At 51.5% G+C, this 24,761-nt stretch overlaps 1 protein-coding gene across 1 annotated transcript in view; it reads left to right on the top strand.

Annotated features, from left to right (window-relative positions):
- LOC128824500 (zinc finger protein 883-like) overlaps positions 1-18,402 on the top strand; it is a 28,349-nt gene extending 9,947 nt beyond the window's left edge. The window contains exons 3-5 of the mRNA XM_054006056.1: positions 1,872-1,998; positions 8,170-8,289; positions 12,057-18,402. Coding sequence (XP_053862031.1) covers positions 1,872-1,998; positions 8,170-8,289; positions 12,057-13,864 — 2,055 coding nt within the window. The 3' untranslated portion in view covers positions 13,865-18,402. The remainder of the gene's footprint in view (positions 1-1,871; positions 1,999-8,169; positions 8,290-12,056) is intronic.
- Positions 18,403-24,761: the final 6,359 nt, after the last annotated feature.

The raw sequence follows: 24,761 nt of genomic DNA, 5'->3' as shown, positions 1-24,761 counted from the left end.
GCTACAGAACCCCCTGGGAACAGAGCACACACATGAGCACTGCAGGACAGAGTCTAACACCTCTTTGCTCAGGTAAAACTCGGCTTTAGTCAGGTGTAGCAAACAGGAACTATCTGCACCTGCCGAACATTCAAACACTGATCTTACACCAGACCTGCCCCCCCTTTCGCCCGTCTGAGGCATTGGTCTCCCTCAGCCCCAGCAGCCCACCACCGGATTGCTGGTGGTCCCCATGGCAAGAAGACGCCCTGGTGCATGTTTATGGACACAACTTTCAAAATTCAGCACTGAAATGAGGCCTGGATCCCTCAAGGCACATGGGCACATCTCCTCCTATCACAGGGACAGCTCTGCCAAGCTCCACGTAATCCCTCCACCCCTCAGTGCAGCTGCACCTCACCCAGCAAAGGCAGCCACAGTGCATGCAGAGAAACGCTGGAATTCCAGTCTGCGGCGCTCAGCACAAACAAGGGCTTGTTCTCTGAGCCCTTTCTTCTATCTGCTTGTTGTTGGTTCATAGACACCAACGCCAGAAGGGACTATTAGACCATCGAGTCTGACCTCCTGTATGACACAGCCAGAACATTTCACTCAGTTATGCCTGTAGACACCCCGCATCTGGCCTGATTTTTAACATTGCCAGCATGCAGTCCCTCATTGCCGATCCACTATTGAACTGATCAGCGGTGCAGGGAGGGGGCAGCTGCAGCCTCCTGTGACACAGGGACCTGGGGGGGGGCATCTTATCACCCTGCTTGTTAGGCAGGTTTTGTGGAGCCACAGCTCTCACTGCCCACCCAGCCATGGGCTCTGAGTGCAGAGCCACGGGGCCTTGCTGTGCAGGGTGGGGGCTGATCCTGCTTCAGAGGAGAGCGCGAGTCTCCAGTCCCTCTAGCATCCACGTGAAGGTGGTTGAGGCATTGTCATGGACAGGGGCATGGGCGGTCAGGCCTCGTGGTCGGAGCTGGAGTCAGTGGCCAGGGATAGTGCAGAAACCAGAGCCAGAAACCGAGCAGGGGTGGAATGAACTGGGTAGGACAGGAACAAGGCAGGAGCCAGGCTGGGCTCAAGGCTTGGAGCAGGGCAGGCAGCGGCAAGACCACAGCTGCGGGCATGTGCCTCATTGAGCAGCCAGAGAGCTGCTCTTGGGCCTAAGAGCTGTCCAAAGAAGTCAGCAAGCCAATCAGGCGACCCTGCTGTGGCTACGCTGTGCTCATTGGCTGCCCAGAGCACAGTTGTAAGTTGTAAGTCCTCAGTCCTAGAAGGTATGTGGGGCAGGGGAGAAGGCCCCCAAGCTTGGAGGGGAGCTGGATGGGTGGGGTGGACACTGCTTCAGAGGGGTCACTGGGGGGGAACAGGCTTGGAGGAGCGTTGGAGAGGGAAGGAGGATGTGGCTTATGGGAGAAAGCAGGTGTGTTTGGTGGGGAGAGAGAGGTGGAGCTGGCAGAGCAGGGAGGCTTTTAAAGGCTCATTGGTGATGGGGCTGTGGAGAAGCAGGAAATGTGCACTCCTGGGAGTGCTCGGTAAAGAAATGGGCGTCCCTCATCGTGTCCCTCATTTCACAGGGCGTTGTCCCCCATCCTGACGGTCACATGTCCCTCATTTCGAGAGGGGTGGTGGCAACTAGTGCTGCCTCGTTGGGGAGTCTCCACTGTGAGAATGGCAAAGCTGCTACTCACCATCCCAGCATCCCTTGGAGACTGATTTCCTTCCGTCAGAGCCCTGTGGGGACAAGGGAGAGCTGCAAGTGTGGGATTCCCCTGGGATGCACCAGCTTGAGTGTGTGTTCGCAGTGTGAGTTCCCCTGCCCTGCCAGTGTCAGGATGTGACTGAAGCAGACCTTGCTGATCATGGTTTATTTGTCGTTTCAGGCCCTGGTCATGTTTGACGATGTTGCCATCTATTTCTGCAAGGAGGAGTGGGAGGAGCTCGCGGAATGGCAGAAAGAGCTGTACAGAGACGTGATGAGGGACAACTATGAGACTTTGATTTCCCTGGGTAAAGATGAGTTTTCTTTGCCAGCTCTCACTCAGATTCAGTTCATAGTTATTTCCATGTTCCATTGATTTTTGGTGGTCCACAATGGAGGGTTGCACCACTGTAACTAAACCAGTTTCAAAACAGTACAAAAGCTGTGTGTAGACAAGTCCACAGATTCCTCACATGCTCCCAAAATATAGCAGTACCTGTAATATCTCTATTGACAGCATCCTCCAGTTGCAAATAAGTATTATGTATTTCTTCACATTTAACTATGCATTTAAGAAAAGCTAATTTGTACACTAAATATTGATTTAAAATCTACTTCATTACAGGGTATAACATGAAGTGATAGTTTGAGAGATTACAAGTTCCATTGTTAAGGGCAACTACCTACACATGTTTTATAATGCAGGAATATTTAAATTCCCACACAGGTAACCAGGAGAAGCAAAATATTATATACCAGCCCCAAGATTAACCCTCATTCCCTGCCTCTTGCTGCTTCATGCGTTTATAAGCCTCATTGTTATGTGCTGATTGATTGAAGTCTTAAACACTGAGACACCAGGTTGCTGCTAAAATACACTTTCTAATAGAGAAGCGAGCCCCGTCCCTGGAGTCTGAGGAAAGTGGACTAAGGTGAGACCGGCCAGCTCTAAAACCAGAGACTGAATCATAGAATCATAGAATATCAGAGTTGGAAGGGACCTCAAGAGGTCATCTAGTCCAACCCCCTGTTCAAAGCAGGACCAATTCCCAGCTAAATCATCCCAGCCAGGGCTTTGTCAAGCCGGGCCTTAAAAACCTCCAAGGAAGGAGACTCCACCACCTCCCTAGGTAACGCATTCCAGTGTTTCACCACCCTCCTAGTGAAATAGTTTTTCCTGATATCCAACCTGGACTTCCCCCACTGCAACTTGAGACCATTGCTCCTTGTTCTGTCATCTGCCACCACTGAGAACAGCCGAGCTCCATCCTCTTTGGAACCCCCCTTCAGGTAGTTGAAGGCTGCTATCAAATCCCCCCTCATTCTTCTCTTCTGGAGACTAAACAATCCCAGTTCCCTCAGCCTCACCTCATAAGTCATGTGCTCCAGACCCCTAATCATTTTTGTTGCCCTCCGCTGGACTCTTTCCAATTTTTCCACATCCTTTTTGTAGTGTGGGGACCAAAACTGGACACAGTACTCCAGATGAGGCCTCACCAATGTCGAATAAAGGGGAACGATCACGTTCCTCGATCTGCTGGCAATGCCCCTACTTATACAGCCCAAAATGCCGTTAGCCTTCTTGGCAACAAGAGCACACTGACAGGTTTCAGAGTAACAGCCGTGTTAGTCTGTATCCGCAAAAAGAAGAACAGGAGTACTTGTGGCACCTTAGAGACTAACAAATTTATTAGAGCATAAGCTTTCGTGGACTACAGCCCACTTCTTCGGATGCATATAGAATGGAACATATATTGAGGAGAAAAGAGAACTCTCCCTGGGGCTCCCGCCGGCTTCTCCGGGATCGGTTGCGTTACCGCACTGGACGCCTCGCGGCGCCCATCTCCGCCACTCTGGTTCAGATCCCCGAATCCGGAGTGGCGGAGATGGGCGCCGCGAGGCGTCCAGTGCGGTAACGCAACCGATCCCGGAGAAGCCGGCGGGAGCCCCGGGGAGAGTTCTCTTTTCTTTGTCACTGTTGACTCATATCCAGCTTCTCGTCCACTGTGACCCCTAGGTCCTTTTCTGCAGAACTGCTACCTAGCCATTCGGTCCCTAGTCTGTAGCAGTGCATGGGATTCTTCCGTCCTAAGTGCAGGACTCTGCACTTGTCCTTGTTGAACCTCATCAGGTTTTTTTCGGCCCAATCCTCTAATTTGTCTAGGTCCCTCTGTATCCGATCCCTACCCTCTAGTGTATCTACCACATCTCCTAGTTTAGTGTCATCTGCAAACTTGCTGAGAGTGCAGTCCACACCATCCTCCAGATCATTAATAAAGATATTAAACAAAACCGGCCCCAGGACCGACCCTTGGGGCACTCCGCTTGAAACCGGCTGCCAACTAGACATGGAGCCGTTGATCACTACCCGTTGAGCCCGACGATCTAGCCAGCTTTCTATCCACCTTACAGTCCATTCATCCAGCCCATACTTCTTTAACTTGGCGGCAAGAATACTGTGGGAGACCGTATCAAAAGCTTTGCTAAAGTCAAGGAATAACACATCCACTGCTTTCCCCTCATCCACAGAGCCAGTTATCTCATCATAGAAGGCAATTAGGTTAGTCAGGCACGACTTCCCCTTTGTGAATCCATGCTGACTGTTCCTGATCACTTTCCTCTCCTCTAAATGTTTCATAATTGATTCCTTGAGGACCTGCTCCATGATTTTTCCAGGGACTGAGATGAGGCTGACTGGCCTGTAGTTCCCCGGATCCTCCTTCTTCCCTTTTTTAAAGATGGGCACTACATTAGCCTTTTTCCAGTCATCTGGGACCTCCCCCGATCGCCAGGAGTTTTCAAAGATAATGGCCAATGGCTCTGCAATCTCACCCGCCAACTCCTTTAGCACCCTCGGATGCAGCGCATCCGGCCCCATGGACTTGTGCATGTCCAGTTTTTCTAAATAGTCCCGAACCACTTCTTTCTCCACAGAGGGTTGGTCACCTTCTCCCCATGCTGTACTGCCCAGTGCAGCAATCTGGGAGCTGACCTTGTGTGTGAAGACAGAGGCAAAAAAATCATTGAGTACATTAGCTTTTTCCACATCCTCTGTCACTAGGTTGCCTCCCTCATTCAGTAAGGGGCCCACACTTTCCTTGATTTTCTTCTTGTTGCTAACATACCTGAAGAAACCCTTCTTGTTACTCTTAACATCTCTTGCTAACTGCAACTCCAAGTGTGATTTGGCCTTCCTGATTTCACTCCTGCATGCCTGAGCAATATTTTTATACTCCTCCCTGGTCATTTGTCCAATCTTCCACTTCTTGTAAGCTTCTTTTTTGCGTTTAAGATCAGCAAGGATTTCACTGTTTAGCCAAGCTGGTCGCCTGCCATATTTACTATTCTTTCTACACATCGGGATGGTTTGTTCCTGCAACCGCAATAAGGATTCTTTAAAATACAGCCAGCTCTCCTGGACCCCTTTGCCCTTCATGTTATTCTCCCAGGGGATCCTGCCCATCTGTTCCCTGAGGGAGTCAAAGTCTGCTTTTCTGAAGTCCAGGGTCCGTATTCTACTGCTCTCCTTTCTTCCTTGTGTCAGGATCCTGAACTCGACCATCTCATGGTCACTGCCTCCCAGGTTCCCATCCACTTTTGCTTCCCCTACTAATTCTTCCCTGTTTGTGAGCAGCAGGTCAAGAAAAGCTCTGCCCCTAGTTGGTTCCTCCAGCACTTGCACCAGGAAATTGTCCCCTACACTTTCCAAAAATTTCCTGGATTGTCTGTGCACCGCTGTATTGCTCTCCCAGCAGATATCAGGGTGATTAAAGTCTCCCATGAGAACCAGGGCTTGCGATCTAGCAACTTCCGCTAGTTGCCAGAAGAAAGCCTCGTCCACCTCATCCTCCTGGTCTGGTGGTCTATAGCAGACTCCAACCACGACATCACCCTTGTTGCTCACACTTCTCAACTTTATCCAGAGACTCTCAGGTTTTTCTGCAGTTTGATACCGGAGCTCTGAGCAGTCATACTGCTCTCTTACATACAATGCAACTCCCCCACCTTTTCTGCCCTGCCTGTCCTTCCTGAACAGTTTATATCCATCCATGACAGTACTCCAGTCATGTGAGTTATCCCACCAAGTCTCTGTTATTCCAATCACATCATAGTTCCCTGACTGTGCCAGGACTTCCAGTTCTCCCTGCTTGTTTCTCAGGCTTCTTGCATTTGTGTATAGGCACTTAAGATACCTCATCGATCGTCCCTCTTTCCCAGCATGAGACAGGAGTCCTCCCCTCTTGCACTCTCCTGCTTGTGCTTCCTCCCAGGATCCCATTTCTCCACTTACCTCAGGGCTTTGGTCTCCTTGCCCCGGTGAACCTAGTTTAAAGCCCTCCTCACTAGGTTAGCCAGCCTGCTGGCGAAGATGCTCTTCCCTCTCTTCGTTAGGTGGAGCCCGTCTCTGCCTAGCACTCCTCCTTCTTGGAACACCATCCCATGGTCGAAGAATCCAAAGCCTTCTCTCCGACACCACCTGCGTAGCCATTCGTTGACTTCCACGATTCGACGGTCTCTACCCCGACTGCTTCCTAGACTCTTGCTCAACCAACCATCTCTGAATGATGACTAGTGCCAAGTGAATGACTGGAATTTGTGTCACGCAGGAAACGGATATTTCAACATTTGTTTTCATCCCGAATCCAGATTAAGATTTGTAATATCAATTGTTCATGGAACAAAAAGTTCAGAAAAATTTCAATTGGAAATGGCCAAACATTTTGTTTCAAGTCAGGTCAGCATTAAACATCTCCCTGTGGTGCTGCAGTGCCACATGGGAGTATAGTTCAGGTGCCTGAAGGCCCCATTCTCCCCTATGGGCCAGTTTCCCTGGCTGGTATATCCCATGATATACCTGCCGTCATATATGACTCCCATGATGCACAACACAGCTTAGTCAGAGGGGAGACCACATTGCATCATGGGAGATGTAGGCTGGCCATATCAGTCAGTACCATGGACAGTGAGATGTTGATTTGACACATTTTGTTCACGTGGTTAAGGAGTTAGCTTATAAATTGTGCAGACTTAAAATCCAGAGACCCCAGCATTCTGTACAGACTCCCCAGGAGACACCAAACAATGAGGTCACCTACGTGCTACACAAGCTCCATTCAGTAAAACCCTCCTAAAATGAGAAGAGTGTGTTCAGGTGTGTAAATAGGTGAATGATTCAATCCACGGGCTTTGAAGGAATTTTTAATGCTGCCTCACCATCCAAACTTCTCCGCTCACCCACGTCTCCAATAAAGGGGGCTGGAACAATTTGTATTGTGGGGGGGCTGAGAGCCATCGAACCAAACTGTAAACCCTGTATCTAATGGCAACCACTTCACATCAGGGGGCGCAGGAGCACCCCCAGCACCCATAATTCCAGCACATATGTACATACTGTACTCTGTGATGGGGTCCTCATTAGCATTCAGTATTGATCAGCTACCCATGTCGGTGAAGAAATAGTGTTGGTTTCACGTCAGTTACCATTTGGTGTGAAACGAATTATTAGCGTGCCCTAGTCCTGTTCCCAGTGGCTTTGGGTCTAGATCACAAACTCCATCACAGCAGGCAGTAAGGCCCTGATCCAGCAAAGTGCTGTAAGGATATGATAGGACTAATCCCACTGACTTCAGGGGGACCACTCATGTGCTTACAATTAAACATGTTCTTGGAGAGCTTTTAAGACAAGGGCTTAATTCCACAAGTTGTAAGTAGCCCCATCAGAAAGTCCAAGGACTAAACTGGTAGGAAAACCAAACTGCTCTTCCTCCAGGACAGAGAGGGGGAAAGCACGTCCTGCCTATAAGCTATCCACTTTGGGAGCAATCTGAGGGCATCAGTCTCATGGTTACAAAAATAATTTCTGCTGCCAGCAAATTCCCTTAAAATGTCTAAGTTAGCTGGTTGGAAAGTGTTCTGGTCTTTTTTTCCTGCAGAAAATTTAGATGAAAATGAAGAATAGTTTTTGTCAAAATATTCCATGGGGCTTTCCCCACAGAAAATCAAAACTCCAAAATATTTCTATTCGGAAAATGATGCTGCAGTGCCTTGGGAGTTGTAGTTCAAGTGCCTCATGCTCCATTTTATTCTGTAGACTGGGGTCCCTGATTGGACTACATCTCCCATGATGCACAGTGGTCTCCTGTCTTGTTGAGGGGAGGTGGTGCACCCGGGTGGTCACATTGCCATGCTGCGTAATGGGAGACAAAAGTCCAGCTAGGGAGCCCAGCCCAGGGAGGAGGATGGGAGCATGGGGTACTGTGGCAGCACTTCAGGATGGAAATATTTGGTTTTGGACATTCAGTTTTTCACCTAAACAACAGTTTCTGCAGCAAGCAGACACTTCTCACCAAAAAACGTGTTTAGTCAAAAACCCAATTTTCCCATCCAAAAAAGGTTCAGTGGAAAAGTTTGTTTATTTATTTTGTCCCCTACAAAATACTAAAATCTTTATATTTGAAATGATGTTCATTCTTCTCCAGTGCCAGGCCATGCAGCTACGAAACCTGCCCTTATCTGGCTGATAGAACGAGGGGAAGAGCCCTGTGCCCAGACTTGCCAGGCCTCGGGGGAAGGAGGCAGTTCTAGGTACATTTCCTCAGGTGAGTAACAATTTACACTTCAACAGTTATTTGCATCTTTCAAAAGCTTCCTAGTAAAAAATGGGCTAGTCTGGCTCTGACGCGGTGTTTCCTCAAAAGAAGCGTTCAGTGAAGTAAGGACTGACTAAAACTACTGGAGGACCAAAAGATTTGGCCTCGTTTTATCCTTTCATATTCCAATTTGCATACTAATAAAAATGTGCATGTTAATTTTCACAGTAATAAAATTTGCCACACAATTTCCATAGTAATGAAAATGTGCATACTTACTTGCATAGTAATACAGTGTGCGTTCTGATTTGCATAGTAATACAGTGCGTTCTGATTAGCATAGTAATACAATGTTCATGCTAATGAGCCCAAATGACAAGCCCTGGATCTGAACTCCCCATACCTTGGCGGTGTTTGTAATCTGAAGTTGGACTGGCTTGCGTGTGGTCTCCATCTTCCGAATAGGTTAACCAAAACTCTGAATCCAAAAAGCTAACGTGGCCCCATCCTTGTTAACTTGCATATCTAGCTCCACCCTCTTCTCAGCCTTCCAGCCATTTATCATTGTCCTTTTCCTTACTGGCTAAGTAATTCTCTTCCCATCCCCCTTCCTTGTTACAGTCTGGCTGAAGTGACTTGTCTGGCTTTAGCAATATAATGCTCACTGTTCTTGTGAGAGACCCCCAGAAACACTACTAAACATAATGAGCTCATGGCCAACATTTTGAAGAATGCCCACTGCCTCTGGGTACCTGAATCTTGGCACGAGACACCAGGTGCCTTATCTTCATGCTGAAAACCTCTGAAAAATCAGAACAACAGTGTCTCCACTTGGGGACCCAGCAATTCAGGGACCCCAAATCAGTGGCCACTTTTAAAGAGGAGGCCATGTGTACCTGCACTTCTTTGCTGGACAGTGCATACAGAGGGCCCAGCAGTGAGGTATGTAGCACTAGGGACACCTCTCTAGTTCCTTTGTTTTCGTGCTTGCGGTCACTACAGATCAGTGACTTTCAGGAGTGGGGTCCTGACCAAAGACAATGTGCTGCGTGATGTGATTTTGGATTGGGAGGGTCCCAGAAGCTGTTCTCTAATGGCTTGGATTGCCTTTCTTGCACTGCCAGTCAGCTGTTCTCCAGCCAGGAGCACAAACATGCCTACTCCCCACTGAGAACAGTTGATTGTTGATCCAATCCATATGAATTTTATATGAGCCCAGAGGAACCACCTACTTCCATTGCACTTGACCGACAATAACTTGTTTTCTGCATCTAAAAGCCAGGGCTGGCATTAGGGGGTAGCAAGCAGGACAATAGCCAGGGGCCCCATCCCACAGGGGCCCCCACGAAGCTACATCGCTCAGGCTTTGGCTTCAGCCCTGCATGGCGGGACTCAGGGCCCCAGTGTTCAGCCCCATGTGGCAGGACTCAGGGCCCCGGTGTTCAGCCCCATGTGGTGAGGCTTCAGCTTTCTACCCTGGGCCCCAGCAAGGGTAACGCTGGCACTGCTTGGCGGATACCCTGAAATGTGCTCATGGCCCCCCAGGGGGCCCCGGACCCCTGGTTGAGAATCACTGCCCTAGATAGCTCTCCATGTTGCATAGATAACAGCCCAGAAGAGACCAGGGCAGGGACAACCTTCTAATCAGCCAAACCCAGACAGACAAGTATTTCAAAAGCTTCCTTCTTCCACCGGATTCCATTTGCAATGAATCTTCCTTAATCTGATGGTTGTAATATATATATTAGTTCAGTTATTTATTCTATTGAACACTTGAGTTCAGAGTTTCTTGTAAACAATAAAAAAGATCCTACAAAAGAATACACAAGATATCCTGAAGCATATTCCAGTTTACAGAATATTTAGCCCACATAAGAGAGGTTTTCTAGGATGAATCAAATACTCTATAAATGAATCCCATTCATTTTCAGTAAATGGCAACTAAATTCCAGCTGGTGCTTGTTCTTGCAAGACTGAGATTTAGGAACAATTAGTGTATGCTTGAGAGGTGTCAATTTTAAGTGTTGTCTGCCTGTACAAGACACAAAACAGAGAAAACAAGTGGTCGTCTATGAATAGCAGGAGGATCATTATGCATGTATTAGATGGTTGTTTGAATTGTCTGGAATTCCAGATTCAAGTTCATTAAATAGGCTGCTGAGATATTACCTTGTAGACGACGGGCAACATTTTCCAAGGAGCCCAAGTCCCATTTTCAGAAGGGATTTAGGACTAGAACCACGAAGGGACTTTGGCACCGAACTCCAGTGCCTAGGTGCCACAGAGATCCTCAGAACCCCTTCTTAGCTTCTGCCCAATCCCGCAAGCACCCCTGTTTCTGCAAGTGACGCTCCCTCGGGGCTGGCAGACGGGCACAAGTCCAAGCAACTCCTGAGGCTGTCAAGCTGCTCAGCATCCTAGCTCATGCCCAAGCCCCGATGGGATTCTTTAGCTAGGTGTTTCCTGCCTGTGAGGCCCAATCCAGTTGGTGTTCTCGTAGCAAGACTAACCTGAACAAAGCCAGCCCAGAACACCCAAGGGCCTGCTAGTGAGGGCGCTGGTGAGAGGTTTGCACCCAAGTTCATGTCCCCGCTCCAAATCGGGCAGAGTGGGGATTTGAAAACAGGTCTCGTCTCCCAGGTGAGTGCCCCAACCCCTGGGTTATTGGCTCTAATGGGGTGGGGTTCTCGGTCTGGCTTTTTGTGCGAAAGGGCTGCCCTGGCTTAGACACCTAACTCCAGGAGAGGGTTCCCAGCTGTGAATCCCAATTCTAATGACCTTTGAGCCCCAGCCTCTCCTCAGCATTTTCCACTGGTTAACTTAAGCAGCAACACACCCCGCTTGCTGTCTCCTGTAACTCCCATTCTTAGGTACCCGACGCTCATGCATTGTGTGGGGAGCCTGGACACCTAATCTGGGGCTGAGGATTCCAGTGGGAACCTCAGTCGGTTTGTGGAGCTAGCCCTTAGGCCTAAATCCCATTGACTTCAATGAGGATAAGGACATGTCTATACTACAATCTTAAATCGACCCAGGTTAGGTCGTTTTACAGCCACAGTGCTGTGAATCCTCACCAGGAGCACTTCCATTGATTGGAAAGGGGCAGTGCGGGGGGCTGAGCCCCAGGGCTCCCAGCTCTGCGCAGCTCCCCCCACCCCCCCCGCCTTTTGGGTCCCTGCTCCCAGCTGGGAGTCGGGGGGAAGCCGTCCAAGGCTTCTTGCCTCCAGCGGGGAGATTCATACCCACAGTCTGGTTGGCTGCCATAGTCCCGGTGAGGAGCAGGGAAGCAGGACCCTGGGGGACAGCTGGGCTCTCGGCAGGGAGTGGGGAACTGGGACCATGGGAGGCAGCCCAGCCTGGAGCAGAGACTTCGCAGCAGCCCGGCTGGGGAGCCTGGAGCCAGCTTTCTTGTCCGTTTCACGGCTCCAGCAGAGACAGCCAACAGCCCATGTAAGTGTAACAGACCCTGCTTTGCCCTAACTACCCCGCTATAAGCCCTGCGCCTCTTGTGGAGGTGGCGTTAGGTCGGTGCAGTAGGGCGCTTCCACCGGCGGGAGCACGGCTGTAGTGCGACACTGACGTCATTAGGTCAACGTAAGCTGCCCTGTTGACCTAGCGGTAGTGCAGGCCAAGCCCAAGGCTCTGCAGTATCTCAGTCACTTTTGAAAACAGGACTTGCCGTACATATATCGGTCGTAGGCGTTTATGAAATACGTACAGTAGCCATTGATCCGTGTGCATGCACTAATCCAGCTCTGGGTTCCCCTGTATTCCAGCCGATGAGCTCGTCTCAGGGACTAAGGACGAGGAGTCTCCGGAGAGGTTGGGTGAGCCACGAGGAGCCAGAGCGACTGCTTTCCCAGGCTGCGGCGGGGGTGTGGGCGAGGGGCAGCCTGCGTCAGAAGGACAGCAGGGGAAGCCAACAGGAAACCCACGTGGGGGAGCGAATCGGTGTGGCAGAGGATTCAATGAAGTGGAAGATGCCGCTGCCTCCCCGAGAACCCCCCCAGAGCAGAGGTTGCACTGCTGCATGGAATACAACGAACGCTTTCCTCACCCGTCGCATGTAACCGCTCACTCCGGAGCCCATGCTGGGGAGAGACCCTATAAGTGCCCCACCTGCGAGAAGGAATTCAGCCGGCGTGCACACCTTATTCAGCATCAGCAGGTGCACACGGCGGAGAGACCCTACAGCTGCCCCGAGTGCGGGAGGGGCTTCAGCCGCAGCGCTAAGCTTGTGGAGCACCAGAGACTCCACACGGGGGAGAGACCCTACGAATGCCCCGAGTGCCAGAAAAGCTTCAGCCAGAGCTCCAGACTGATCAAACACCAGAGAATCCACACAGGGGAGAGGCCCTTCCAGTGCCCCAGGTGCGAGAAGAGCTTCGCAGAGAGCACGAGCATGCTGCAGCATTACAGAGTCCACACGGGGGAGAGGCCCTACACGTGCAGCTATTGCCAGCAGAGCTTCAGCCGAGGCTCGCGGCTGGCGGAGCACCAGAGGGTCCACACTGGGAAAAAGCCCCATCAGTGCGGCGAGTGCGGGAAGAGCTTCGGGAACCGCTCGACCCTCACCACCCACTACAGGACCCACACGAGTGAGAGGCCTTTCACGTGCGGCGAGTGCGGCAAGAGCTTCAAGCAGGGCTCGGCGCTGATTGCACATCGGAGGAGCCACACCGGAGAGAGGCCCTTTTCATGCACAGAGTGTGAGAAAAGCTTTGCGCTGAGCTCTCACCTGATCAAACACCAGAGAATCCACACAGGGGAGCGACCCTTCCAGTGCCCCGAGTGTGAGAGGAGCTTCGTGCGGAACTCGCACCTCACTGAGCATCGCCGGATCCACACCGGGGAGAGACCCTACCAGTGTCCTGAATGCAAGAGGAGCTTCCGCCGCAGCTCCCGGCTCATTGAGCACCAGAGGCTCCACACTGGAGAGAGACCCTACAAATGTCCCCAGTGCGAGAAGAGCTTCAGCCGCAGCTCGGCCCTCAGCGATCACCGCCTCCGAGTCCACACGGAGGAGGGCGCTGCGGAGGAGGACAGCCCCTCCGATCAGCCGAACGCCCTCGGAAGGGAAAGACGCTACCAGTGCGGCGAATGCGAGAAGAGCTTCTTTCGGAGATCCCGTCTTGTTGAACACCGCAGAGTCCACACAGGAGAGAGGCCCTTTAAGTGTCCCGAGTGCAAGAGAGGCTTCCGGTCCAGCACAACCCTTACCAAGCACTCCAGAACCCATACAGGGGAAAAGCCTTACAAGTGTTCTGCATGTGAGAAATGCTTTGTCCACTGCTCCAAGCTGATGGCACATCAGAGGAGCCACACCGCAGAGAAACCCTTTAAATGCAACGAGTGTGAGAAAAGCTTCACTCAGAAGTCGGGCCTCATAGATCATCAAAGGATCCACACGGGAGAAAAACCCTATCGATGTCCCACCTGTGAGAAAAGCTTCAGCCGGAGCTCGACACTCATTCAGCATCAGAAAATCCACATGACAGACAAGCCCTATAAGTGTCCTGAGTGCGAGAGAGGCTTTAGACGACACGCACATCTCAGAGAACACCAGAAAACCCACGCACCATAGGAACTGGCTGCATTTAACACTCAGAGCGAGCCGTTGAAGGCGGATGTGTTCCTGTGACCCCGGAAAGGCAGCGTTTGGGAAGTGCCATCTGCATAACTGTATTTTGGGACAGTCGGGAAAGAACAAGGAAATTCCATGCAAAGAACTAGTGCTCAGGGAATGTTGAGGTTGAGAAAACAAGCTGTCCGAAGCCAGGCAATGCAGAGTGAAGTGCGGCCTTACCTTTGTCCTCTTGTGCGTATCCCTTTACAAACAGGATTTCTCTGGATTATAAAAAGATTTGCCAATTAATGTAACAGATGATGCAAACAAGAATTTCATATGCAGCCCTACAGACAATATATTAGAGTATAGCATAGCCGAGTCAACGGGGTTGGCTTGATTTTTTTTTTTTTTTTTTAAGTCTCAATGAGAACTGCAAGACAAGTGAAGTTTAATGTTCAATAACGACACAGTAGCAAATATTGTAAATTGACTGGCACAGAGTGTGAAGTGACCAGGTGTTCGAGGTGATCTCAGCGGCAGGGGCATGAGAATGAAGCCCTTACTCCTACTGTGGTGAAATTCACTTCTCCGCAAAAGGCCAGTATCATGTACTCCCTATAAGGGCTTTAGTGGTCCATAAGCCAGGCACAGGCCTTCTGTATGAGATGAATTTCACCAGCTGAAGACCCCAACACATGAGTAGTATGCCAATGTGAATGTTTGCACGATCAGTTCCCGTAACAGGGCGGCAGTTCACGTCTATTGGAACGTGCAAAAACCAGCCGAGTGCGTCCGGCTGACTCATTGTGCTGCCGCATGTCTGGTTAATTTCCACCAATGATCTGGAAACCTGGGCACAGGGGACAAGGGATGCAGCAGGTTCTGCCGGGATTATGCAGGCTTGAGGAAAAAGCTCATGCTGAGGTTATGGTTTATTGTTGCAGCTACTTGTTAAAAAAAAATTGCCAAACATTTTTGGATGGGAGATAACGTAATCTGGAACCAGACTTTCAGGGGAAATTTGTTTTTCTTCCCTAAGTTTCTTTCTACACCTGAAACGTCTCTCTGCAGCCACCAGGACTAGAAACTTTTTTTTAAAAAAAAGTGATAACTGAGAACCTCAGTTTATAACCTGGTTCCAGCCATTGGGCTTAGGAAAGGGACCAAATATTACAAGGCTTACAATCTGGCAACACTGCTAGTCTCAGCTAAGGGGGTTCAAAACATTTCCATCAAGACTTTTTCCCCCCTCCCCATATGGAACATTTTCATTTAGGTGAAAACCCGAAGTGTTCGCTTTCCTTGAGCATTTTTTTAAACTGGAAAACGTTCAGTTTTTGGAAGCTTTCAGCCAAAAAATACGCAGTTTTTGACAAAGTCTAAATTTTCTGGGGGAAAGTGAAAAAAAATTATCAACTTTTCATGACAAAAATCCCACGAAAGAGCGACCCACTGCTTGGTGCCTGAGCACGCATAGCGGAGTTTCTTCTTCTCACTGCCCCTGTCAGCAGCCTTTCTGGACACCCAGTGGTTCCCTGCCTCCCACAAGTTAACCCTCCAGCTAGTTCACCCTTTCAGGTACCAAATCCCAAGTCAAAACCACAGTCTCCGTAACTGTGGGACCCCTGCTTGGGCCCTCAGGCCTTCCCCTGGGATTCTGAAAACACAGACAAATCTAACAGTGTTTCCAGCCCCAGCAAACTCACCACCTTAGTCCATTCCAGTCCCTTAGTCCTCACTACACCCTCTTTTGGGGCCACCACACCAAGAGTCTTCATCTCCTGCAGCCGCTGTTTACTTCTGGCCTAGTTTTCCTACCTCCTGCAACCATCCTCAGCCACTTTAGCCTCTTTCCAAGGGCTCATGCCCCTCTGCCGTCAGGGCCCACTGCTAGCATCCTCGTTCCTTCTGTCAGCCCCAGGACATTCTCCTGGCTTTCACCTACCCGCTATTGGGCTTCCTTCTTGATAATTTTGCCCTACCAGACACACCCCTTCCCCAGGTGCAGCAACAGCAGGGCTAATTAAGGCCTTGTCTGCATCTTTAACCCATTCCTGAATCTTACTCCCCTTACATGGACTCCCTGGGAGCTGTGTGTGTGTGCGCGTGTGTGTGTGTGTGTGGGGGGAAATTGACCCCACTCCCCCATTCTGAGCAGCACTAGTCCAAGATAGTACAGGAGGGTGACCCAGATGCTCACCTAGTCACTTTGAAGTGGGTAGCTGCTGCAGCTCAGTGGGAGAAGGCATCCTAGAATATCATAGGACTAGAGGGGACCTCGAGAGGCATCTAGTCCAGTCCCCTGCACTCATGGGAGGACTAAGTATTATCTAGATCATTCCTGACAGGTGTTTGTCTAACCTGCTCTTAAAAATCTCCAATGACAGGGATGCCACAGCCTCCCTGGGCAATTTATTCCAGTGCTTAACCACCCTGACAGTTAGGAAGTTTTTCCTAATGTCCAACCTAAACCTCCTTTGCTGCAATTTAAGCCCATTGCTTCTTGTCCTACCCTCAGAGGTTAAAGAAAACTATTTTTCTCCCTCCTTCTTGTAACAACCTTTTATGTACTTGAAAACTATGATGTCCCCCCTCAGTCATCTCTTTGAGACTTTGAAAAAAAAATCAGAGGGGTAGCCGTGTTAGTCTGAATCTGTAAAAAGCAACAGAGGCTTGCATCTGAAGAAGTGAGGTTCTGACCCATGAAAGCTTATGCTCCCAGTACTTCTGTTAGTCTCAAAGGTGCCACAGGACCCTCTGTTGCTGAAAAAAAAAAATGTTTTTTTTTTTTTTAAATCTTCCCTCACAGGTCATGTTTTCTAGACCTTTAATCATTTTTGTTGTTCTTCTCCAGACTTACTCCAATTTGGCCACATCTTTCCTGAAATGTGGCACCCACAACTGGACACAATACTCTAGTTGAGGCCTAATCAGCGCAGAGTAGAGCGGAAGAATGACTTCTCCTGTCTTGCTTACAACAGTCCTGCTGGTACATCCCAGAAAGATGTTTGCTTTTTTTTGCAACAGTGTTACACGGTTGACTCATATTTAGCTTGTGGTCCACTATGACCCCTAGATCCCTTTCCACAGTACTCCTTCCTAGGCAGTCATTTCCCATTTTCTATGTATGCAACTGATTGTTCCTTCCTAAGTGGAGTACTTTGCATTTGTCCGTATTGAATTTCATCCTATTTACTTCAGACTATTTCTCCAGATCATTTTGAATTTTAATCCTATCCTCCAAAGCACTTGCAACCCCGCCCAGCTTGGTATTGTCTGTAAACTTTATAAATATACTCTCTATGCCATTATCTAAGTCACTGATGAAGATATTGAACAGAACCAGACCCAGAACAGATCCCTGTAGGACCCCACTCGTTATGCCTTTCCAGCTTGACTATGAACCACTGATAACTACTATCTGGGAGCAGTCTTCCAACTAGTTGTGCACCCACCTTAGAGTAGCTCCACCTAGGTTGTATTTCCCTAGTTTGTTTCTGAGATGGTGATGCAAGACAGTATCAAAAGCCTGGCTAAAGTCAGGCTATATCCATCTGGCCACTTGGTGATGGATAAGTGTGAGATCATAGAGCATCTCGGAACACCAGGAGCCTTTGAGAATTGGGACTAGGTTCAACATATCCCAATCCCCACCCATCCCTTTCCCATCCCATGACCTCCTTTCATTCCACTCGGTGAGTTTGTGTCAATCACATGGCTCAGGTTGGTGAATTGTCCTTATCCAGAGCTGCTTTGCATAACATAAAAGGAATTCTGAGGCTGATTGGTTCCTTATTCAAAGGCCAATTTGATAGCAACGTCAACATTTGGAAGTTAGGTCGGTTGATTAATCGCAGTTAACTCAGGTGATTACCTCAAAAAAATTAATCATGATTAATCACACTGTTAAACAATAGAATACCAATTGAAATTTATACATAGTTTTGGATGTTTTTCTACATTTTCAAATATATTGAATTCAATACAACACAGAATACAAAGGGTACAGTGCTCAATTTATATTATTTTTGATTACAAATATCTGCAGTGTAAAAATGATAAACAACAGAAACAGTATTTTTCAATTCACCTCATACAAGTACTGTACTGCAGTGCAATCTCTATCGTGAAAGTGCAACTTACAAACGCAGGTTTTTTGTTACGTATTTAATTAACGCATTATTTTTTTAACTAGTGTCTTCAGCATGGAAGCACGTCCTCTGGAACGATGGCAGAAGCATGAAAGTTTAGGGCATCTGGCATGTAAATATCTTGTGACGCCGGCTACAACAGTTCCATGCGAACGCCTGTTCTCACTTTCAGGTGACATTGTAATTAAGAAGTGGGCAGCATTATCTCCCGTAAATGTAAACAAATTTGTTTCTCTTAGCGGTTGGCTGAACAAGAAGTAGGACTGAGTGGACTTGTAGGCTCTAAAGTTTTACACTGTTTTTGAATGCAGGGGTCAGGGCCGGCTCCAGGCACCAGGCAACCAAGCACATGCTTGGGGCGGCACCTGGTTAGGGGCGGCCAATCTTGATGTGGCGGGGGGCAGCGTGGCACGATTCTGCGGGGGGGGGGCACTCCAGCAGCGCTTGGCGGGGGGCACTGCGGCGTGTGGGCGGGGTGCGGCGCTCAGGGAGGGGTTCCGGCGGCGCGGCGCTCGGTGGGGGGGGTCTGGCATCACGGCGCTCGGTGGGGGGGCGGGTGGGGGGAGGAGCTCCGGCAGCGCGGTGCTTTTTTTTGCTGCTTGGGGCAGCAAAAAATTTAGAGCCGGCCCTGGCAGGGGTGTAGCAGGGTGGTTACCCTGCTCCTAAAACAGCAGGGGTTAAAAGCAGCCCTGCAGAGGGCTGCAGCTCTAACCACTGCTAGGCTGCTTGGGGAAGTAGCTGCAGTTGGGCCACGCCCCAAGCAGGCCACAGCTGGCCTGTGTAAGAGGCTGGGAGCCAGGAGCTCTAGAGTCTCTCTGCCTTCAGGGAGAGAAGGGCCTGGCTGCAGGGAGCTAGACACAGGGTACCTGTAGTGGAGCAGGGCTGGGGAAAAGACCTTGGGGGCTGGGAAGCCCTAGGCCAGCAACCCCCCAGGCTGCAGGGCCTTGTCCTAGGCCCATATAGGTATTGGGGTTGCAGAGGGGCAGCCTGAGGGTGGGTAAAGGCAGCCAGTCCAAACCCCCCTTGCCAGTGATGAGTGGCCTATACTGCAGTCTGCCCCAGGGAGCGGGGGCTAGTTAGAGACTGGCAGTGGCCTAGTGCTGAGGCAAGGAGGGTTTGGACCTGCTGCCTTGGCCTAGCCCTGGGCTGCCCTCTGCAACCCCCAGTACTCCTTGGCCTAATACTAGGCCACAGCCTGGGGCTTTCCAGGCTGGAGCTTCCCAGCCCCCAAGGCCTTTCCCCTAGGGTTACCATTCGTCCGGATTCCCCCGGACATGTCCGGCTTTTTCGGGTTAAAAATAGCATCCGGGGGGAATTTGTCAATGTCCGGACTTCCCCTCCTTCCCCCTCCCATGCAGAGCGTGCGCGCGCTTACAAAGCAGCCCGTGCTCCGACAGCCAGAGCCCTGCTTGCACTTCCCCCTCCTCCCTCCTGAAACTTGGCACCCCCCCTCCTCTCCCTCCCTCCACTCACAGATCCCCGGCTCCGACCCTGCTGCCCTCCCCCGCTGTCGAGCACGCTGCTCTGCAGCACAGTAAGGGGGCGGGGGGCCAGAGAAGCGGCAGGGAGGTTCGGGGGGGGTAGTCAAGAGACAGGGAGCAGGGGGGAGGGTTGAATGGGTCAGGGAGTTCGGGGGGGGCTGTCTGGGGGTTGGGGGTGTAAGGTTTTGGGTAGTCAGGGTACAGGTGGGGGGTCTCAGGAGGGGGCAGTTAGGGGACAAGGAGCGGGGGGGTGTCTGGGGGTTGGGGGTGTAAGGTTTTGGGCAGTCAGGGTACAGGTAGGGGGTAGGGTCCTGGGGGGCAGTTAGGGAGAGGGGTCTTAGGAAGGGGCAGTTAGGGGACAAGGAACAGGGAGGCTTAGGTACGGGGTGGGGTTCTGGAGGGCAGTTAGGAGCAGGGGTCCCAGGAGGGGGCAGTCAGGGGACAGGGAGCGGGGGAGGGTTGGGAGTTCGGGGGGGGCTTTCTGGGGGCGGGGTGGATAAGGTTTTGGGCAGTCAGGGTACAGGTAGGGGGTAGGGTCCTGGGGGGCAGTTAGGGGATAAGGAACAGGGAGGCTTAGGTAGGGGGTGAGGTTCTGGAGGGCAGTTAGGAGCAGGGGTCCCAGGAGGGGGCAGTCAGGGGACAGGGAGCAGAGGGGTTTAGATGGGTCAGGAATTCTGGGGGGGGCTGTCAGGGTGTGGGGGTGTGGATAAGGGTTGGGGCAGTCAGGGGACGGGTAGGGTACTAGGGGGCCAGTTAGGATGTGGGGAAGGTCTCAGGAGGAGGCAGTCAGGGGACAAGAGGCAGGGAGGCTTAGGGAGGGGGTGGAATCCTGGGGGGCAGTCAGGGGACAAGGAGTGGGGGGGGAGGGTTGGGGGTTCTGAGGGGGCAGGAAGTGGGAGGGAGTAGAAGGGGCAGGGGCGGGGCTAGGACAGGACGGGGGCGGGGCTAGGACAGGGGCGGGGCTCCTCCCGTCCTCTTTTTTGATTGTTGAAATATGGTAACCCTACTTTCCCCAGCCCTGCTCCACTACAGGTATCCTGTGTCTAGCTCCCTGCAGCCAGGCCCTTCTCTCCCTGAAGGTAGGGTTACCATATCTCAAATAAAAAAAGAGGACCCTCCATGGGCCCTGGCCCCACCCATTTCCCCACCCCTAGCCCCACCCCAACGCCGCCCCTTCCCCCCCCAACTCCGCCCCCCCCTTCCACTCCCAGCCAGGGGGAAAGGGCTGCCCCAGTGCTACCGGCTTCAGGGTTTGCCGGGCAGCCCCCAGACCCCACGCCCCCAGCCGGCACTTCCCCAGTGCAGCTGGAGCCTGGGAGGGGAAGTGCCCAGCCGGGGGCGCAGGGTCTGGAGGCTGCCCGGCAAACCGTGAAGCCGGTAGCGCTCGGGCTTTGGGCAGCCCCTATGCCTCCGGACCCTGCGCCCCCAGCCGGGCACTTCCCCTCCCGGGCTCCGGCGGCGCAGGGTCCGGAGGCACGGGGGCTGCCCAAAGCCCGTAGCAATCGGACAGCTCGTCTCTTAAACAGAGCCGAAGAGTCGGGGTGGAGCAGAGCCGCCATTTTCCCGGACATGTTCGGCTTTTTGGCCATTCCCCCTGGACGGGGGTTTGACTGCTGAAAAGCCGGACATGTCCGGGAAAAAGAGGACGTATGGTAACCCTACCTGAAGGCAGAGAGAGACTGAGTGCCTGGCTCCCAGCCTCTTACACAGGCCAGCTGTGGCCTGCTTGGGGCGTGGCCCAACTGCAGCTACTTCCCCAATCAGCCTAGCAGCTGTTAGAGCTGCAGCCCTCTGCAGGGATGCTTTTAACCCCTGCTATTTTAGGAGCGGGGTAACCACCCCACTACACCACCCCCCACCTCAAGATCCCCTCCACCGGAGATGGGGGGAGGGAGGAATTGTCTATTCCTATCGCCCCAGCATTCCTCTCTCAGCTGGGCCCGCAGGGAGTCCCTATCCTTGCGCACGCTCTCCAGCACGAGCAGCTGGCTCCCTTCCTCCAGTGTTTGGGTTCCCATCATCGACCGCTCTGGTCCTACATGGGTTCCTACTTCAGTTTGGGTTCCTGCATTGGCCCTCCTGGCTCCCATGTGGGTTCCCAGGCTTGTCTGGGGCCTCGCTGCCCCTGACAATCCCCTCTTTTGGGCCCTGCTCGTCACCACCCCCTCCTTCAGGGCAGTCTCGGACCCGGCCCTGCGGCCTCCCCCTCCTTTTCTGGGGGCTAGGCTGTTTTCCCCGGCACCCCTTGTGGCAGAGGAGGCACAACCAGTGCTCACCCCTGCCCACCTCAGGGCTAGCCTGAGCCCTGCGAGTTCTGTGAAGGCACTCCCTCTTCATGTGCCCCGATTCCCCACAGGGGCAACAAGTTTGGAGCCCCCCTGTTAACCTCACAGGGGGCACTCTCCTAGGTCCATCGTGTGCCAGGTGGAGCCCCTTTGCTCCAGTCCGGTAGGGGCACTCCCTTCTCAAGTGTCCCTGTCGCCCACAGGGACAACAGTCTTTCGGCCCTGGCCTCCAGCCCAAGGTGCCCGGCCCCCGTTGAGGTCCATGTGCCCTCCCCTGCAGCCGCTGGAGCAGCCCTGCTTGCTGCTCGACAAGCCGGGCCACACAGGCTCTCCAGTAATAGTCTCTCATGTTTTCTTCTCCACAGTCTGTTTCTCAATGCTCATGTTCTGAGTTGGGCAATTGTCCCACAGTTCTTTGCCTTGCCCCTTGTGTCAGGGGCAGACCGCTATGCCTGCATTCTCCACCACGTGTAAAGGAGCAGACTCACCCCTGCAGCGCCTCCTGCTGGTGACTTCTGGGAATTAGCTCTGCCAGCATCCTGGGATGCCCCCTGCAGGCTGGTGATCCACCTGTTCTCTGGCCCAGTGTCCCTCCCAGACCCTGGTGCCCTTGTATCTGGGGTGCTGCCCCCTGGCAGTACACCCCTCAGTACTAGGGTCTCCCCTCCCTGGGGAACCCCCACCCACTATCCCCACCTCACCTCAGAATAAGGCCACTGCCAGTCTCCAACTAGCCCCCATTCCCTGGGGCAGACTGCAGTATAGGCCACTCATCACAGGCAAGGTTGGGTTTGGACCTACTGCCTTGGTCTAGCCATGGGCTGCTCTCTCCAACCCCCAGTACCTCTTGGCCCCCTACTAGGCCACAGCCTGGGGCTTTCCAGGCTGGAGCTCCCCAGCCCTGCTCTACTCAGGTACTCTGTGTCTAGCTCCCTACAGCCAGGCTCTTCTCTCTCTGAAGGTAGAGAGAGGCTCCTAGCTCCCAGCCTCGTATATAGGGCAAGCTGAGGCCTGATTGGGGTGTGGCCCAGCTGTGGCTACTTCCCCAATCAGCCCAGTAGCTTTTCCCTTTGCCCCAGCCCTCTGCCAGGGCTGTTTTAAACCCCTCGGGCAGGAGCGGGGTAACCACCCTGCTACAAGGGGGTTTTTGTACATAATTCTACATATGTAAGTTCAACTTTCATGCTAAAGAGATTGCACTACAGTGCTTGTATGAGGTGAATTGAAAAATACGATTTCCTTTGTTTTTTACTGTGCAAATATTTGTAATAAAAAATAAATATAAAGTGAGCACTGTACCCTTTGTAGTCTGGGTTGTAATTGAATATATTTGAAAATGTAGAAAATATTCAAAACTAGTTAAATAAATGGTATTTTATTATTGTTTAACAGTGTGATTAATGGCGATTCAGTTTGTTAATTGCTTGACAGCCCTATTTGAAATTCAGTGTCATAAAGGACTGCGGGTCCCATTCAGGCAGTGCCATCTCTCTGTAACACAAGGAGTTATGGCCAGGTTTTTAAAGGTATTGAGCTGCCTAACTGCCATTGACATTGATGGGAACTAGACACATAAGTACCTTTAAAAGTCTGAGCCCATGTGCCTGCTGTTAGCTGCCAGTCCAGTTCACAAGCACTGATTGCTTCCCCCGGATACTGTTTGCACTGGGATCCTTAGACCTTTGCCTGCACAAGAAAGTTGCTGCAGTTTAACTTAACTTAATTTCTCCCTTACAGATATAAATGCCTGTGTGGACACTCTTAGGCCAAGGTAAAAGTGGCTCATTTGGGTTTAACTGTAACTTGTTCCCCGTTGACGTAAGCGGAGTGTGTCCAGGGAGGGTTTTGCACTGATTTAACTAAACCGGTTTAAATCCCAGCTAGTGCCCTTGTTTTCACCCAGACATGGTACGGCTTTCACCATAGCAGTATAGTTAAGGTGCCTGCCCCTCACGTGGCTGCAGTTAAAGCAATGTAAAGGTGCTTGCAGTGATACAGCTTATTCCATACAGGAAGGGGAATAAATTATACTCCTCTAAGGCACTTTATACAGTCTAACGCTCCACACTAGGTGTTCTACCATATATCTAGATTGGTAAGAAATCCCCTCCCTCTCCCCCCCGGCATACAGCCGTACAAACACTGTGCATACAGCAGGTCTTAGTTAAACTTCAGTGCTCCTACGTGTGTTGATGAGCACTTCGGTTGGTGGCAGGACTGCAGGGGTTGTGAACTAGTTTTGCAGGGAGAGTCATTCCCACCTCAAACATGACTTTATAGCATTAGAAGTAGGTTCCCCAGCTTTAGTATATAGTGGAAATAGCAACTGCAATGTATTTATTAGCCTTTCCTCCCTCTTGTATCCAGCCCCCTTGCATGTAAGTGTGATGGTTGTTTTGTTAGCATGCTGTTTATTAAAGCATAAAATGCAATGTGCGCTCTCTGTTTATTAGCATTCAGCATGGAAGGGGCAAGTCCCCTCTCCACCAGCACAGAAGAGCAAGGTGCTTTGAGCACATCCCCAGATTACAGGCAGCTCTGCCAGCCCGTCCAGGGGGAAGCAGCCATTGCAGTTCTTAGGGCACAGTACAAGCTCTGGGACAAAGCCGGCCAGTTCAAATCCTGACGGCGACCAATGTACCATGTTGACCCCTCTACAGTCACCGCAGCCTCTTGCTCTGTCACCAGTCGCAGACGCATTCACATCTTTTGCTCCTGACCAACTTCCCAATCTCCTGGCCCCACACCCTTCTCCAGCGATTAGGCCCGGCATTTTCAGCATTGCTCTGCTCAGCAGGTGCGTGTTGGGTGCTGAGGACTAGCTCCACAAAGGAACATGGGCATCCCAAGGCTCAGAGGTGTCAGGCCATTGGCGGCTCTGGGCACGTGCACCACTAGCCACAGAGGCGCTTGCGGAAACTTGCCAACGACAGGATTAGGTAGAAGCTGAGCAGGGGGGGTTGAGGATCTCCGGCCTGCTTAAGTCCCTTTGTAG

The sequence above is a fragment of the Malaclemys terrapin genome, chromosome 16 (assembly GCF_027887155.1).
Source record: "Malaclemys terrapin pileata isolate rMalTer1 chromosome 16, rMalTer1.hap1, whole genome shotgun sequence".
Taxonomy (NCBI): domain Eukaryota; kingdom Metazoa; phylum Chordata; order Testudines; family Emydidae; genus Malaclemys; species Malaclemys terrapin.
The sequence above is the reverse complement of the archived record's forward strand: the minus strand, read 5'-3'. Positions and strand labels throughout refer to the sequence as shown.